This window comes from Poromitra crassiceps (genome assembly GCF_964638095.1).
Source record: "Poromitra crassiceps genome assembly, chromosome: 13".
In the NCBI taxonomy this organism is placed as follows: Eukaryota; Metazoa; Chordata; class Actinopteri; order Beryciformes; family Melamphaidae; genus Poromitra; species Poromitra crassiceps.
The window spans coordinates 21,131,109-21,149,650 of NC_139644.1; the positions used below are offsets into that span (position 1 = coordinate 21,131,109).

At 44.6% G+C, this 18,542-nt stretch overlaps 1 protein-coding gene across 1 annotated transcript in view; it reads right to left on the reverse strand.

The window, feature by feature from the left end:
* Positions 1-2,628: 2,628 nt before the first annotated feature.
* mrc2 (mannose receptor, C-type 2) overlaps positions 2,629-18,542 on the reverse strand; it is a gene marked incomplete at its 5' end in the record, with an annotated part of 46,277 nt that continues 30,363 nt past the window's right edge. The window contains 18 exons of the mRNA XM_083649973.1: positions 2,629-5,291; positions 5,393-5,416; positions 6,203-6,382; positions 6,762-6,875; positions 7,096-7,245; positions 7,611-7,773; positions 7,869-8,107; positions 8,380-8,488; positions 8,907-9,073; positions 9,869-9,983; positions 10,216-10,358; positions 10,549-10,717; positions 11,239-11,405; positions 11,544-11,576; positions 12,439-12,568; positions 12,754-12,850; positions 13,874-14,016; positions 16,889-17,103. Of these exons, the coding sequence (XP_083506099.1) occupies positions 5,071-5,291; positions 5,393-5,416; positions 6,203-6,382; positions 6,762-6,875; positions 7,096-7,245; positions 7,611-7,773; positions 7,869-8,107; positions 8,380-8,488; positions 8,907-9,073; positions 9,869-9,983; positions 10,216-10,358; positions 10,549-10,717; positions 11,239-11,405; positions 11,544-11,576; positions 12,439-12,568; positions 12,754-12,850; positions 13,874-14,016; positions 16,889-17,103 (2,579 nt within the window). The 3' untranslated portion in view covers positions 2,629-5,070. The remainder of the gene's footprint in view (positions 5,292-5,392; positions 5,417-6,202; positions 6,383-6,761; positions 6,876-7,095; positions 7,246-7,610; positions 7,774-7,868; positions 8,108-8,379; positions 8,489-8,906; positions 9,074-9,868; positions 9,984-10,215; positions 10,359-10,548; positions 10,718-11,238; positions 11,406-11,543; positions 11,577-12,438; positions 12,569-12,753; positions 12,851-13,873; positions 14,017-16,888; positions 17,104-18,542) is intronic.

Genomic DNA, 18,542 nt, shown 5'->3' on the forward strand with positions numbered 1-18,542 from the left:
GGTGGGTTCTTTGGTGGCTGAACAGTCCTATCCTGGACCCACAGGCTCTATTGCAGGTGGGGCATGTATATGTGGTGGTGGTGGTGGTAGTATAGTGGTGGCGCCCACGTCTGCTTTTTTCTGGCTCTCTTCTGTTGTATTTTGGTTGTCCTCTCAGGCGCAACATCTCAGGTGGATGGGTAGGACTTCAGATGCAAATGTCAACGTCAAGAGGGAATCGATGTGGGCACTGGGCAGAAAGGTGCAGACACACACACACACACACACTTTAAAAATGTCCTGCAGCCGTTGCCAGGGGAACAGGCCAGGGGTCTTCTTTATTTTTGCTTAAACACATTTGGCAGTGTAATTCTTTGGAGTCTGAGAGGACCTGAAAGAAGCCTTAACCAACCTTAATAAATATGGAGGACTACAAAGTGTTTACACATTAAAGTACAATGTAGAAGAAGTAGCAGACTATTCCGCCAAGTGGAATGCTGATTACACGACATGCAAAATAATACAGTAAGGCTGTTGGTGAGGCGGATGTTGTGTAGGCTACACAGCTCAGTACAGCTAAGATTCACAATACTTGATGAAGAGTAAATGAAAGACAAGGAAAGATGTTGAGTTCCTCAAGGATGCGCCGGGAGACGGAGATGGCAAACAGCAGATAGCACATAACCCCTGGAAGAGCCGTTGGGCAAGTTGTGACGTTCACCCTAAGTGAAATGGATTACAGAGAGCCTACAGTTTGATTTGAATAACAAGCAATTTACTGTGATGGATAGCTTCTGCAGAGAGAGAGGTCTCTGGGAGGATGAGGGTACAAGCTGGCCAGTAGAATCTGTTCACTTGTCTCCATGTCGAGACCGTCTACCTGCTCCAACACTGGCCAGCTGGTGGATGGAGGGGCTGGAGCTCTTGGTTGGTGTGGCGATAGACTGACACACTCACAGGCTCGGCCTGTAGTGTCAGTGAAGTCGTCACACTCACTCTCAGTGCAAAGAAGCAGTCAGACAGACAGACACACAGACAGACAGAGACATACGGACTTCAAATCCTATCACAATTGGCTCTAATTGAAAGATTTATGAGATGCATATAGTCTATGCAAGGTGCAAAATGCTTCTCACAATGTGCAATTCATGAGCATAATTACTCATACACCTGTAGTCATTTGTCATTGGTAAGTTGAAATCAAGTACGAAAACACCCGAAAAGCATGCAATTCTCATAGAACTCATAGTTTTAAAACAAATGCATGTATTGTATTTTTGTGGTCAGACATTTTTCACCACTTGCACAATTCCCATGTTGTGTGTTTGTGGCCCAACTGTATTTGTTAACAGACCCCTGCCATCTGTGAATACTGAACTTAGTATCTCTGTCCAGACTGTTCTGTAAATGGAGAATGATTCACCACTTGGTATTTGGCCAGCTGGACACATTGTTAAATAACCAGCCATGCTGTTTGACTCTAGCAACGGTAATGGCAGCAGCCATTGAGACAAAAGCCATGAAGCACATGGGTTTGCATAAACAGTTACATTCAATTCAAGACGGATGCAATCAAAGGAACTGAATGTGGGATGCATCAGCATGGGCCAGTAGCAGTCTGGCTCTGGCTCCTTATGCAATGCGGCATCACAGCAGTAAAATGGTGGATGTAGGTTATTATCTCTAGACAATTTGAACAGAACATTTGATTTCCATAACAGTACTAGACAATGGGCAATGCAGTCAGAAGAGAGAAGCTGTGAGGTGAGGCATCAGACTCGGGGGAAACATTCTATACAGCGGATGAGGTGTGCCCTCTTGTGGAAGATCTTCAACATCACAATTCACATTTTTTGTGTGTGTGTGTGTGTGTGGGGGGGGGGGGGGGGCAGAATGTGAGGTCATGTGATCAGGATGGTTTTACACACCTGGCACCAAAGATCAGCCAATAGCAGATGACAATTTCACTAGCATTTGGGTTTGATGTTTAGTTACACTTCATACAGAACAGTGAATTAGGTTTTGTGTTAGTTACTCTTTAGGCCATGTTCACATTACAGGCAAATCCGATTTGCTGCTAAAGTCATTAATCATCATTATCTTGATTGGTTTGCCAAATCTGATTTGGGAGTGTGTCCACACTGCCACAAATCTGATTTGGGCAAGTGTTCAAGTCGGATCTGTGTGTCCAGGCCTCCATATGTGGTTTGGGACAAGTGACACAAATCAGACTTGGAGCATCCAGACTCATAAAACCAATCTGGATAGAATCATTAATAGGTCACTAAAGTTCACAAATCAGATTTGGCCTCCTAGTCTGAACATGGCCTAACACAAAGTCAAAATCATATAGGCTGTGTTACTGTTTTCCCTAAGTTTAGGCAGTGGTGGCCTAAAGGTTAGAGAAGCGAGCTTGTGATTGGAAGGTTGTCGGTTTAATCCCCCAGCCTGGCAGGAATCTGGGTGGGGAAAGTGAAAAAGCAGCGCTTGCCCCTCCCTCATTACCACCACTGAGGTGTCCTTGAGCAAGGCCCTTAACCCCAACCACTCCAGTGTAGCTGCTCAGTGGCCAGCAGATCAATATAATAATATAATATATATATATATATACATATATATATAGCCCATAAGTAACTGTGACAGCAGAGGCTTAGTGAACATAGACTTTATTCATTTCATATAAAAACAACACAAAATACTTTGTTGAACAGGTGCTTCAGTTAATCTTCACAGGGACAAGAGCCGCCCGCCGCCCACATCACACACAGGATGTCCCGGGGAAAACACCAGGGCCATCGCACCTTTACATCCATATTACCAGCTCACATTCAGCTTGCAATCCACTGTGCACTGAGGGAGGCTGCTATAGCAAACCACCAGCAGAGGACAGGGTGAGCCTATAGAGCCACCGCTCCCTTACACTCCTCCCTCTCTACCTCCTTGTCTCTCCCTGATTCCCTGACTCCTCCTCCACACACTTTTTCCCTTTTCTCCTTCTACATTTTTTTCTTTTCTTTTTTCTCAATTTCTACCTAACCCCTCATGGCCCTGAGCCCTCCTTCTCTCTGATTGGTTCCAGACGTGCCACTGAGCTCTTCTTGCCGACTCAACATTCCACAGCTGGAGACTGCACACACACACACACACACACACACACACACGCACACCTACTCCTCCTTCCTCCCCCTCTATCTTAGTCCAACTCACAGAGCAAAAAAAGAAAAAAACAGCGTCTGTTTTTTTCTTCTTCACAGCAGCTCAGTGAAACACCAAAAGCCTCAGACTGAATCAGCTCCAAAGCATTCCTCCGAGCAGGAATAGAGAAATCCACTCACAGGCAGGAACTGAAGGACAAGGAATGTGTGAGGGGGAGAAACCGTCTCTGCTTCTCTCTCTGGTCACTACGCCTCCCCTTCCCCGAGACAAAATGCCCAATCCTAAAACGACGCAGAGGAAAATAATGTAAAGGAGGTTTTCTCGTAAGAATTCGCTTTTTAAAACATTCGTGGGATCTCATATACACAACTGTGTCATTCACATGAGCAATGTTTTCCTCTGCGGGGCAATGAGAGGTTCAACTTTTGGCAAACGTCCCACATAAGGAGAATTTCCACATGTCTTTACCAGTCACACTGCAGACCAAAACATATAATGAAACCTGAATTACAAAGAAAAAGAAGTAATACCTTAGTAATAATGTATACAGACAAGTGAATGCCTGTCAATAGAAATGATGAACCAGACTAATATTGAATTACAGATACTTTTCATAATGCATACAAGCAGGCGAATGAGTGTGCTTAAAAAAAATGCAGTATCAGCTCGAGACAGTGGCAGACAGCCAAAACAACAAATTTAGGAATGCTGGAAGTGATAATTCTACCTTATTGATAAAACCTAAAAACAACTGAATGATTGTGAATGAAAATAAAGTTGAATCAGCTCAAAATAATAGCAGAAAGTGACGAAATATACACAGAGCCGTGGAAGCCGAAAGTCTGATCATTTGGTGACAATACTCCAGTCCTGCTGCACAAAAAGAAGGAAGAAAAAAGGTCTATTTAAAAACAGCTTTCACTCCCAAGTCCTACTTATGTGCGCCATGCTAGTGTGCTGCCGCTACTTTGCGACTGTAGTGGCGGGGACGTTTTGAGGTCACCACTGCAAATGGTCCCTGTCGCTTTCCACGCATTCACACACGACTTCTTTCTCTTCTGCTTGTCGGCCAGCTGGTGCTGACGTGTCGATCAGAGAGGAGAGAGAGAGACAGACTCATCAAAACTACACATGCGTCATCATTAACAGTCCTCTACAGCTGCACGGATACTGAGAAAAAGAATCCACAAACAAATCAACATGAATGGAAATGAAATCTACGCAATGAAGCGACAAACGCACCTCAAGTTCTGGTAAATACTGTCATGGCAAAACAAAAACAAAAAAGAAGAGGGGAAAAAATAGTCCTGAAGGAGATTGTGTGTATATTTAGATGAGAGAGATGGATGCTTGGTTAGAATGCTTACTTATATTTAAGAGTAGTTGTTCTGATTGTCTTTTTTGGGGGATATCTGTACCTAGTTTATAGACCTGGCGATCAAAAGGGAACACGTCATGAGAGGAAATATACACCAACAAAAATTCACTTTAACACCGCGGCAGACGGCTAGGAGTCATCCACTTCAAAACATTGATTTTATGTCATGCTATCAAACCTTTCCAGCCGCAACCCACAAAAATTCCCATACAATTCATGAACCCACTTTTTTCTTGGGGGGGGGGGGGGCTGTCTAAGCGGATGGATCTGATTGGTCTTGACAGAATGCCGTTGAGTCTTGGTGAGAGCGGTATCGAGAGGGCGGGGCATCACTTATTTAAAAAAAAAAATACATCGACATCTGCTGCGCTCTACACAGCCCTTCAGTGTTTTTTTTTTTTTTAGAAATCTTTTTTCGTTTGCTTTTATAAAAAGGGGTCAACGCGAAAAGTTAAAATGCCACAATGTGAGTCAGATTCTGAGTTGGCACGTTGACGCCGGCGTCTCCCAGGCGCGGTGTGCCGGACCCGGGTCAGTCCGTTCCGGTGTCTCTCCTGCTACTCCGGCTGCTCGTTCAGCTCCATGTCCGACACTAGGATGTTCTTCTCTGCCTGCTCTGCGGGGGTATCGTTGGTGCGGCTGTAGCGGGCCCCCTCATAGGAGCCTCGTGCCCCCAGGCCCCGCCGGCGGTACAGATAGATCACCCCGACGATCAGTGCCACCAGGACCAAGCCCGTCACCATCACAACGATCAGAGTGGGGAGGTGGTCTCCAGCCACTGGGGGGAGACGGAGAGGCTGTCAGAACTTTTCATGCGTTCATGTTATAACACACAGATACGTACGCTACATTACAACTCAAGACAATAGTCACACTTACAGGTTACAGCTGAGGCACTGGCACCTGCAAATAGAAGAGACAAAACTTTAAAATGGACTCCTGTAGTATTTGAGAGTAAATTCTAAATCCACTGCATAAGTAATGAGAGCATATGTGTGTGTGTGTGTGTGTGTGTGTGTGTGTGTGTGTGTGTGTGTGTGTGTGTGTGTGTGTGTGTGTGTGTGTGTGTGTGTGTGTGTGTGTGTGTGTGTGTGTGTGAGTGAGAGAGAGAGAGAGAGAGAGAGAGGGAGAGGGAGAGAGAGAGAGAGAGACTCTTTGGATTTGAGTCCAGTCTCCAGAACACTTTTCTTGTTGCCTGTCTTGGACTTGTCTTGGTCTCGGCAACTATGCAATTTAAGGGATTATACACACACCTGTGTATTCACCTTATGTAGAACAGACAGTCTGGCTTGAGAGACTAACAGGAAGTGTAAACACAATCGGAAGTTCTGATTGTGTTTACACCTCCTGTGATTCCTAAACCTAGTCTGACTCATATGTGAGTCAAACTAGGTTTGACCAGGTGAGTCAGACTAGTTTGAGCAGGTAAAACAGCCGGCGTTTTGAACAGGAAGTCGTGACACAATGGGCCAAGTGGGCGGGGCTACATAAGGTGAATAGTATGCACTGATTGATTAGTCAAAACCCTACGCATTGATTGGTTGGATGTTGAAGGATAGATCTAGCAGGTAGAGATCTACAGTACATCTCTGTTGATCCTTAAGAAACTCTGTTATTTTTACATTTAATTGTCCACTATTTATTGCCTATGCTGGTCATGAGTAGGACTGGAGTTGCTCTGGTGCTTACTGCGAGGCTGTTTGCAGATGACCCCGTGGGTGCGGTTTTTGCAGGAGCCAGGCTTCCACAGGCCAGTGTTGCTCTGGATCCAGAAGCAGGAGTTGGCAGACAGCATGCTGCCAACGGTGCCCTGGCCCTCCCAGTTGGTGTACGATACCGCCGTGTCCTCGCTCCACATTAGACTGCCCCCTGCAGCATGGGGAACACATGCACACCGGCTCAGCGGGGCTTAAAACCCATTCAGGCACATTTCCAAGAGAAACAAGTTGAAGCCACATTTATTAAAATTAGCAATGTTCTCTGCCAGTGGAGTAAGATAATTTCACTAGGAATATTCTGAAGCTGATAAGCCTGGATAAGAAATGCTGAAAGCTGATAAGTCTGGGACACAATCAAATTACCTAGTCATTAGTCATTGCTGGCAGGATTAACATAATATAAAGAAAGGAAGATGCACACTCAAAGATTCTCCTCTGCTGTGTTTTAGTGACCAATGCGTTTCAGCAGAGTATGCCTTCATCCACAGAGAGTGGTGGATGGGGCTTGTAGGTGAAGTGCTTTGCCTTACCTTTCATGGTGATGCCCAGCCAAGCGCCATGTGCCTGTTCTGCATAGCTCTGGATGTGTTCCCATACAAATCCATTCTCCGTCTCATCCAAGACAGAGAGAAGTTCAGCTCCCACTAGGAGAGAGAAACAGCAGAAGATGGAGAGAAACCCAGACCAAGCGAAATTCATCATACATAATATATAATAATAATAATAAAGTATATCAACATATTTTGTCAATGATGTATATAGTGGAGCAGGTCGGAAGTGATGCACCATGTTGGCTCATCTCAATTCAGTAGCATGAGCTGCAGAGAGTTTGACTAGTCTGGTCTGACAGTCTTATGTCCTTACCTTTTCTGCAGGATGTGTGTGCGTCCTGTTGCAGCTTAAGGTTTTGCAGGTTGAATGCGTAGCAGTGGTTTCTGAAAGGCACCCAGGCCCACTGGCCCATAGAGTGCGGGCACTGGCCGGGGTAGGACCACTGGTGAACCACCGGCTCATCTGGCAGAGGAGGACGGGAGCGGGGACAGAGAGTAAGACATCTGAATCTACTTTAATGTTTAAGTTACTGCCCATATCCACAGTCGCAGATTATGCAGCCTACATAATGCTGTTTGCATCTGTAATAGATTATGCAGCCTACATAATGCTGTTTGTATCTGTAATAGGAATATATTGGTATGGTGTCTACATGCCACAACACTTTCTGTAATGTACCAATGCATGGCCTCCTATAGACTTGTTCATTTGAATATGATCTAAATTTGATATTCACATAATGTGTTTCCTCACTTTGCACATTGTTATATTTACATTTCTATAATGTTTACACTATTTCATACGCTGTATATATTAATAACACGTACCACTGATTTGACAGATGGCAGCGTCCAGTTTAGCATCACAGGGAGTCATAGTCCACTGCCCAGTAGTGGTCATGTGGCCACATCCAGCCATCTGATTGGGCTCTCCATCTTTCCAGTTAGAATATGCCAGTTCTTCTTCGCCCAGCCAGGTGAAACTCTGCCCCTGAAGACCACACACAGAAATGGAGTAATGGAAATTAAGCTTACACTCCACTGCCAATGATCCTACACCCTATATTTTAATAGACGTGAGCTCACTCCGTAGTTGTAGAGGGCGATCCAGGCCGGCCGACGCAGGCTGTTGATCAGCAGGGTGAGGTAGGCCTGTTGGTAGGGATCCTTCACCGTGGCCAGGGTACCGTTTAGAGACTCACACATGTGCAGAGCTCCTGTCCAGTCCAGACGCTTCTCCACCACGCGGTACGTCACTCGACCCAACTCCACAGGCTTCGAGAGGGAGGAGGGGATGAGGACAGGGGCCGGGGGGAGACCGGGGTCTGAAGACACAGCCGATGCAGATGCAGATAGATGAGTCCGTCCTGTCTAACTTACCGTGTTTGCACATGCTCGACCGGTTTAGGGTAGATATTTAATTTTGATTTATTTCATCATTTTAAAAACAAGTTGCTTATATTTATATATAATACAACAATAGAAACAACAACAGATAGTAATATACAAATAGTATACAATATAAACAATACTTTCTGGCAATTCTGTTGATACTAGCTCCTGGTTCACTCTTCAATTATATGGCTGAATGGTGCACCTTGTTTCCTCTGACAGATGAAACCGTGCTTCTCCATCTCACAGGCCCGGGACGCCCACATGCCAGTGTTCTTCTCTGGGTTCCCATGAATCAGCACCACACAGTTTCCCTGGGAGGTGACAGTCATTTCATCAGAAGAGGGAAATGCAACGGGAAGATAGTAACTGACACAAAGACTGGTGAAGGTAAAAACATGCAGGGTGTGATTTGTTCTGCTTTTGATTTCCCTACTTTGATCATTAAATATAAGTGCGGACATGCCCCCCCTTTCCATTGTGAAAATGAAAGTGAAACTTAAAATTCCACAATTGGCTCCAAACCCTGTTTAGTGATATTTGTGACATCAGGTTCATTGCATTGAATTTAATTGAACACATGTGCCGTGGGCCTGTACAGGATCTGTGCTTGTTCTATTTCATACACCCCCCCCCCCCACTCCCCCTAACTGTTTTCTTCACAAATGGCACCATGGAGACATGTCCTGAGTACTGAGCAGAGCAGAGAGGGGGAGCTGGGTTGCTGAGTACCGGGGTCTTGTTGTGGAGCGGCCCGCTGTTGTCCAGCGGCTCCCCGGGGGCCCAGTTGGTGTAGCTGAGCAGGCCGCGCTGCGTCCACTGGAAGTGGCCTTTAGAGTCTGAGGTCAGACCCACCCAAAGGTCAACGCTGACATTGTACAGCAGGGTGGTGACGAAGGCTGCGGGGAGCAACAGTAATCATGTTATTACTGTGCTGCTGTGTGTGTGTGTGTGTGTGTGTGTGTGTGTGTGTGTGTGTGTGTGTGTGTGTGTGTGTGTGTGTGTGTGTGTGAGTAGGTGTGTGTGTGTGTGTGTGTGTGTGTGTGTGTGTGTGTGTTGGTGTATACAGTAGGTGCAGAGAGACACTTAGGGCCAGTGGTAAATATTATATAACCTTATAGTGGTAACTGGTAAATATAAAAATATGCGATTTGATATATGCATTTGGATGGATGGATGGATGTCATGTACTTTGTACCACATCACATCACATCACATCACATCACATCACATCACATCACATCACATCAAATCACATCCATCACATCACATCACATCACATCACATCACATCACATCACATCACATCAAATCACATCCATCACATCACATCACATCACATCACATCCATCACATCACATCACATCACATCCATCACATCACATCACATCACATCACATCACATCAAATCACATCCATCACATCACATCACATCACATCACATCACATCACATCCATCACATCACATCCCATCCCATCACATCACATCACATCAAATCACATCCATCACATCACATCACATCATAAATATAAAGATTAATCTATAGCCTCCATTTTGTGATCATCTTAAGGCAAACATCAACCATTATAAACTAAATGCCATAAGCATTTGTTTATACCTTTTCACCCTTCACTACCTCCACAGCTCTGACTTCATGGAGGCTGTATCCTACTGTATTATTCTACTGTAATTACCTTGCTCCAAATTATTGGGCACCATTGCCAGGACGCCTCCTTTTGTCTCACACAGCAGCTTGGCTGCGGACCAGGTGGCGCGGTTTGACTCGTCCTGACCAAACACTCTGAAACACTACAGAGACAGAAGAGATACTGTAGAATTCACACGTGTATTAGATGAATTAAAGACTGCTCAGGTTAAGTTAGGTAGGACAGGAGTAGGCGCATGAGAAATGATGAGTAGCATCTTTTGTTTCAGTAATAGCATAAATATGGAGACACTGAAGTGGAGGAGGAGCTGAAGGAGGATGTATTGTACTATGGTGAGACAAGATCCTGGTGTTTTGTAGCCTACAGACATCTACCTTATGTTGGTAGGAGGACCAGCCGTCAGGACATCCTGATGGGGGGAGGGGGGAGGACGGGGTTGGGGGAATGGTGCCAGTGACGTTCACTCTCTTGCAGATGTAGGGCAGGTCCGAGTGGCACTTCTGATCCGCCCACTCCGCTGTTTTGGGGTGAAACATAAAAACGTGTGTGTGTGTGTGTGTGTGTGTGTGTGTGTGTGATGTGTGTGTGTGTGTGTGTGTGTGTGTGTGTGTGTGTGTGTGTGTGTGACGTGTGTGTGTGTGTGTATAACATTCAAATTCGTCTCCCGAGTTTTCAGTCACCAACTTAAGATGGCAGTCTCTTCTTACCTTTGCTGACAGACATGTGGATACACTTGCGGTCCCGGCTGAGCGGGTGCGGCCTGCCCAGTGCCCAGGACACGTAGTTGAGCACCGAGTGGTCTGACCAGCGGAAGCGCCCGTCTCTTTCGTAGGTGTGAAGCCCCACCCACCAGTTATCGCCCTCCACCTTAGTCATCTGCAGGCGAGAGGGAGAAACTATGAAGAGGGTGGTCTAGGTAGGCCACAGATACAGTACATGTAGCTGACTGGGGAAAGTTATAGGGAAGACTTTGAAACTCAGAAGGCTTCAACAGAAAAGGAATAGTGCAGTTGAGGAGGATTGGAGGCATGTTGTAGAGTTACACAGGAGACTATCATGTGCAGGAAATGGGTCGTTTTACAGATGGTGAAAGATAGTACAATGGTTAGCTGCAATGCAAGCTTTTATAAAATTACCACTGTAATAGGGAAACTTTTTAAAATCAATAACAAGTAAATGTGTTTCTGCCTTGTGATATAGTTCTTGAACAGTAACGTTGTTGCAATGTGACACAAAAGGACGATGATGAGCATTAATATTTACATGATCTCTTATGAGGCAACTTTGAACGTGACTGAGACAATCAGAACTGAGGATTTAGAACAGCATGCGTTGCTCTGAAAGATACTCTTCTTCACTACAAACGAGGATGAACTAGTTGTGAAGGGTTGCAGTGCCTTGCGTAAAGTGTCGGCCAGGAAGAGCTCCTCCTCAGCAGAGTGGACCGATGCCAGCGAAGCATCGAACCAGGAGCAGATCCTCTGCGCCTGGTCCCAAGTGGTGCGGTGGTCGAAGAACTTGTACTCTGCCTCCTGGAAGCCCACCCACTCTGGAGAAGTGGCGCCTGGCAGGTGAGAGGAGAGGGAGAGTGATGAGGAGTAACGGGAGGGTTTTGAAATGAATCCTCAGGGGAGAATGAGAGCACGCCGAGTGGTTGTGTTGAACGAAAAGGCAATAAGAAAGGTTTGGTTGGCAGGCTAACCTTCAGTGACCTCCGGTTCCACGTCAGCGCTACCTGAAAACACAAACACCAGGGAGAAGAGGGAGAGGTTTTCATGACATACACAATGCAAGAGTTTCCCAAAACATCCCACAACATTATTCAAAATGATAGCCAATACCAGTATAGCTAGTGCAGCGAGGTTGCCCCATTTGTGAAGGTGTGTGTTATATAAAACTTAAGTAATTTCATAATCAATAAGCTGTATACGTGAGATGATTGCAGTCTCTTTGTAACCATTGTTTCAAAGATGGCTAATACACTTTCTTAAGTCAAACTTTCCTGGACTCCTTGGCTATTCATTTATTTATTTGATATCAATGCTGGTCACCGTCTCTATTGGCTTGAGATACTCTGATTATGCGGGAAGAAGAATGATGACAAATTCCATTCCACAAGTGTGTCACATACAGCAGTGATTCCCAACCCCTAGGGCTAGGGGTACAGGTTCCCCTTGAGCAGCTTGCAGGGGGTACATGGAAATATTGGGGATTACAATTTATTTCCACAATGATTAAAGACCATTGCTAAAATGGGACGTGCATGATCGCTGCAAGTAACTCTTGCACCACTATGAAGGTCACGTTCACACATGTCAAAACTGTGTGCAAACCAACTAGGTAGCAAACATGGCAATAAATGGCTGAACTGTCTAGTTGCTGTCACTCCAGATTCAGGTTTAGGGAAGACCGCTGACAAAAGGACAAAAGCGGCCAACCACCGGCAGTTCAGTGAAAAATTGTAATTATTTTGTTTGGATTTGCTTGTATGTCTGCATATTAAACAAACAGAAATGGTTGGGAACCCATGATATACAGTATTATCCTCTCTCTGAATGTGCAAGTACTGTAGGTGCTGTCAGACAGGGATGACTCACCTCTGGGGATCTTGCAGATCCAGTCTAGCTCAGAGTCACAGTGCATGGCCAGCCACGTCATCGTGCCCAGATCTGCTGCAGCACACTGGCGGATGTTGTAGTAGTAGCGGCCAAAGTTCTGGTATGTGTACTGAGCCACAGAGAGAGCGAGAGTAAAATAATGTGTTGGACTCAGCAAAGACACTGCTGTGTTTAAGTGATAGATCATTATTGTAAGTACATGTACAAACATTTTTTGAATTAGTGTCTGTAACGTTTGAGTTTGTTTACAGGTAGGTACTAACTCTACGACCAGACGTTATTATCGGAACTCACAGCCAGGCCATCGCTCCACTTCCAGCTGCCGTTGTCCATGGGGTTCCTGCGGTTCAGGCCGATCCAAAACCAGTGCTGCTCATGGTCCTCTGACTCCCTGCAGGCCACATCATCATCATCATCATGATCACATTTACATTTTAGGCTCACCACTGAGGCTGAGGTTTCAGAAAGCCAAATGTACTATTTACAAGTGCAATGTGTACAATGTGTGTGATCGCTAATTTAAGAAGAATGTCTTCTTAAATTAGCGATTAAAAAAGAAATCCAGGAAATGGAATGGTTAGGGGGGACCTGATGTCCAATATTTTTGGTTATTGTATTAACTAGGTATGGCACGATACCATTTCTTCATGTCCGATACCGATCCGATACCACAACTTTGAGTATCTGCCGATACAAATCCGATCCGATCTTTCTTCCTCGCTTATACAACTATGCTGTTAATAATACATTTATCAGGATGCACTTTGCTTAACCCAGCCATCTAAACATTATGTTCTACTAACCCTGTTGTATAATAACCAAGGAGGGGACATGCATGTGAGCTGAACTGAATAAGGTCAACTGGAGGTGAAAGTAATATAACATACCATATGAAAACTGACATAAGCAAACAGATGCGTTTCAGCCCTAGGCTTTCCTCCACACTGAGGAACGCCTAGGGCTGAAACGCGTCCGTTTGCTTCTCTGCTGTGCATCATTAAAAAAAGTGATATGAGTGCTGACGACTTCATGTGTTATTTTTGTGATTCTTTGGGGGGCGGCACCCATCATACTCTTAAGACTGTCTTAAGACACACCGGTTGTTTCGTTTAACATCATCATCATCATTGCTCTCAATTATTCAATTATTATAGTTATTTTGTTTTCCTCATTTTCCAACTCTGCCTTGACTAAATATCACCACATATAAATAACCAGTCACTTCCACTATCTAATTCTATAGTTGCATCAAAATGAAACGTCACCCTAAACCTGCATTGCATGGAAAAAACAACACCTTTGAAGGCTTTCAATTTAGAGTAATTCAACCTGCAGACCCGTGGATATACTCTGAATGAGTGCAACAGTCAAATAAAGTCCATCATCATTATCAGAGGTCAGGGTGGACACCCACCCAAAGGCCTCGTGGAGGACCTGCAGGATGAAGTGCTCCTCCTCCGCGGCGCTGATGCTCAGCAGGTTGGCTCCACGTTTTTGGCAGAACAGGTGAGCCTGCAGCCAGCTCAGCTTCTGCTCCAGCTGGGATGAGTGATACACCTGCACACAGTAAGATGTGAAACGAGTGATACACCTGCACACAGTAAGATGTGATGAGTGATACACCTGCATACAATACACCTGCACACAGTAAGATGTGAAACGAGTGATACACCTGCACACAGTAAGATGTGAGGAGTGATACACCTGCACACAGTAAGATGTGAGGAGTGATACACCTGCATACAGTAAGATGTGACACGAGTGATACACCTGCACACAGTAAGATGTGACACGAGTGATACACCTGCACACAGTAAGATGTGAGGAGTGATACACCTGCACACAGTAAGATGTGACACGAGTGATACACCTGCATACAGTAAGATGTGATGAGTGATACACCTGCACACAGTAAGATGTGATGAGTGATACACCTGCACACAGTAAGATGTGACACGAGTGATACACCTGCACACAGTAAGATGTGATGAGTGATACACCTGCACACAGTAAGATGTGATGAGTGATACACCTGCATACAGTAAGATGTCACGACTGATACACCTGCACACAGTAAGATGTGACACAAGTGATACACCTGCACACAATAAGATGTGAGGAGTGATACACCTGCACACAGTAAGATGTGATGAGTGATACACCTGCACACAGTAAGATGTCACACGAGTGATACACCTGCACACAGTAAGATGTGAGGAGTGATATACCTGCACACAGTAAGATGTGATGAGTGATACACCTGCACACAGTAAGATGTCACACGAGTGATATACCTGCATACAGTAAGATGTGATGAGTGATACACCTGCACACAGTAAGATGTGATGAGTGATACACCTGCACACAGTAAGATGTCACACGAGTGATATACCTGTATACAGTAAGATGTGATGAGTGATACACCTGCATACAGTAAGATGTCACGACTGATACACCTGCACACAGTAAGATGTGACACGAGTGATACACCTGCACACAGTAAGATGTGAGGAGTGATACACCTGCACACAGTAAGATGTGAGGAGTGATACCCCTGCACACAGTAAGATGTCACACGAGTGATATACCTGCATACAGTAAGATGTGAGGAGTGATACACCTGCACACAGTAAGATGTGATGAGTGATACACCTGCACACAGTAAGATGTCACACGAGTGATATACCTGTATACAGTAAGATGTGATGAGTGATACACCTGCATACAGTAAGATGTCACGACTGATACACCTGCACACAGTAAGATGTCACACGAGTGATACACCTGCACACAGTAAGATGTGAGGAGTGATACACCTGCACACAGTAAGATGTGAGGAGTGATACACCTGCACACAGTAAGATGTGATGAGTGATACACCTGCACACAGTAAGATGTGAGGAGTGATACACCTGCACACAGTAAGATGTGAGGAGTGATACACCTGCACACAGTAAGATGTGACACGATGGTCTGTGAAAGTGGTAGTAGCAACTGTGTAATCACATAAATCAAGATAAAAGGTTGTATGTGATGAGTTTCCCTTCACCTTTGTCAGATGGCAGTTCCCAATCGGATTGGCTTTCCTATTTACCATCAACAAAGGTCAAGGGCAAGAGAATGATCATGTTGGCATCTACCTACCTCAGTGTTTGCTCATGGCCAGCTCTACACAGCCTTCTCCAGGGGAAAGCCAGCCAGCAGTGTGAAAGTACTTATTGAAGGTGATGAGGAGGGAATAACAGACATCGTCTATAAGGAGGTGCTGTAATCCTGTACTCATACAAACATTTCCATAACTGCGCTCATGGCGCATCATCTCCAGAGCGTCCACCCCATAAACCAAGTGCACGTAAAACAGCAGTACCAACACTGAGGTCACGTACACCTTGAATCACTACCACTGAGCGGAAATCAGTTAATTCCACCACAAAATTAATGATGAATGCAGACAAACATTTCATACATTTATTACAAATCAGTATGATGAAGAGAAATTATGTGCTGTGAGTGACACAATTATAGCCAGTACAGCTAGTGCAGCGGGAGACACTGTTATAAATATTTACATTTAATTTAGTTAATGATGAAAATAAGATGAAACGGGGGGAGACACTGAGATTATCATGGCAATGTTGAAAATGGAATGAACATAGATTATTATATATGAATTCCTTGAGTAATGCAGTGGTGCGAAAGTTCCTACAGCAGCCATGTGTATATTTATTGACTTATGAGTGGGCAAGATGTTTTCAAAGGACCGTTTTCATCCTTTTTTTCCCAGTAGAAGAAGTTCAACTCCAGCAAAGAGAAATATGCTTTTGAAATGTACTTTTGTTGTGGCTTGGATTTTTTTTTATCATATCTACATCTGCAAGGTTATATAATACAAAATCATGCGAGTGCAAAGATGCCACTATTTAGGATTTTAACAGAAACTGTATTCTATTTTAAATAAAGTGCAAGGAACATTCAGTGTGTTTCTGTGACAGCTGCCTGACAGAAGCTAAAGTCTGGACGTAAACACGACCTAAATACTAAGTAAGGAATGTGGACTTTCTTTTGGATGTCACGGTCATCATCACTAATACACCAGACATCATTCTGTCAGATGTCAGAAAGTAACATGATTGAGGGGCACGGTGGTGCAGTGGTAGTGCTGTCGCCTCACAGCTAGAAGGTCCTGGCACTAGTGCAGCGACCAGGACACATACCTTTAATCTGGCTTGCCACCTGCACGACCAACTGTGCCTGTATGGATGCCCGACCAAGCCGGAGGCAACACTGGGGCTCGAACCTGCGACCCTCGTGTTGGTAGGCAGGGAATCTACCGCTGCACTACCCGGACTGAATTGAACTGAATTAATATGACGAGTAAAATCTGACAATTGGGACTAGGACTGAGACTGGCTGGCATGTGGTGCAGTACCTTGTAACAGTAGCGCAGGTTGTTGTTGCTCTTCCAGCCGCTGGGACAGGAGCCGGTGAGGCTGGGGGTGGGCTGGGGCGCGGGGGGCTCAGGGCTCGGGGATGCGTCCTGGTTCTGACGGCAGATGAATTTGGCCCGCGATGTACACCCCTTCACCTCCCACAGACCTGTTTCATAGCCCGTCGCCATGGAAACGCAGCTGCCACGGATGTTGACTGGAATAGATACAGGGTGAAACGCAGGTGAGAGGAGGGCACTGATGAAACCGGCGGAAATAGAGAAGTGACGCAGAGATGAAATCTGTAGAAAACCCCCACAACCAATTTGATAAGCCATTCCCTGTTATGATCATCAATAGATTATTAAAGGTTGCCAAGGTTCCTGTAATCCCTGTTACTGGTTATCCTCCTTCCTCTCTGACATCGCTCTGTTTGTTTTGACAAGCAAGAAGGAAGATAATAGAGACGATATCTGCACTTGATAATAGCCAATTTGCATTCAGACAAGGTAAGCTGTGTTGCTGAAAACCACACAGTTAGACTAGTGGGACGGGAGTAGTAAATCAAATTCCTGTTTTGTGTCATTAAGCAAATGTGCCATGCAGCAATCTAGCAGATTTCCAATTTTATGCTGCATTTTACACAATGTAGAGTGTACCGCAATGATACTCAATATTAATGTGGTGATGATGTATTGATTTATCTATATACACATTTATTTATTTATTTCCATCCGTCTGTCCATACTAGACTGAGCAAGCCTACTGCAACAACAACTACAGACTACAGCTATACTTTGTGCAGCAGACATGTTATATGGATCTTCAGGTCTATCAGTGCCGCTAGAGGACTCGCCTAAGTCAGAGCCTCCACTACATTCCCAGGTCTGGTTTGGACATTAGGATATCTTGTATCCAGAAAATCCTTGATGGCCCTGAATTTACAAGGAGCATTCTCCCCCTTTGCTGCCTCATCCCTGCGCTGCTGCAAAATCAATTTGTTTTTAGAGAAAAGCCAATGGTTTACAATTTCCTCAATAAATGGGTCAATTTTTGATAGCACAAACCAAAATCAGCACATACAGTACCTCACTGGTTGATTTTAACCACTGGGGCAAATCTAGATATCAGGATGCAGTTTTGATTGGATAAAACACCTGGTTCTGACCCAGAATGGATTATAGAAATATCTTCAAGTTGAGTCTTAGTTGGATCAGATTAAGGACTTGCACATATGGGTCTCATTCAGAATGGGCCTTGTGTTTTGGGCATTTGAAGATCTCTAGTTATAGATTATATGAAAATCAAATGATCCCCTCAGGGAAATGAAGTTGTTGCAGCACCAGAAAGAAAGATATAAATATAAATAGAGCCACATACAGATTAGTGAAGGTAATACAATAACTAACAAGAGAATACAGTGAGAACAATACATATTTGCTGACAGATTTGATTTACAAGTTAAGAGTGGATGTGTGCATTAGTTGTTCACATTATCAGGTAGAGAGACGGAATAACATAGGTAGAGCACATAATATGTACAGTGTGTAGTGTACTCTGTGCAGACGTGCTCATGTGAATTATGACCTGTTCACATAATCACAAACATTTACTGGTGAAGCTAATATATTCCCTGTTTACACCTGGCATAACAAT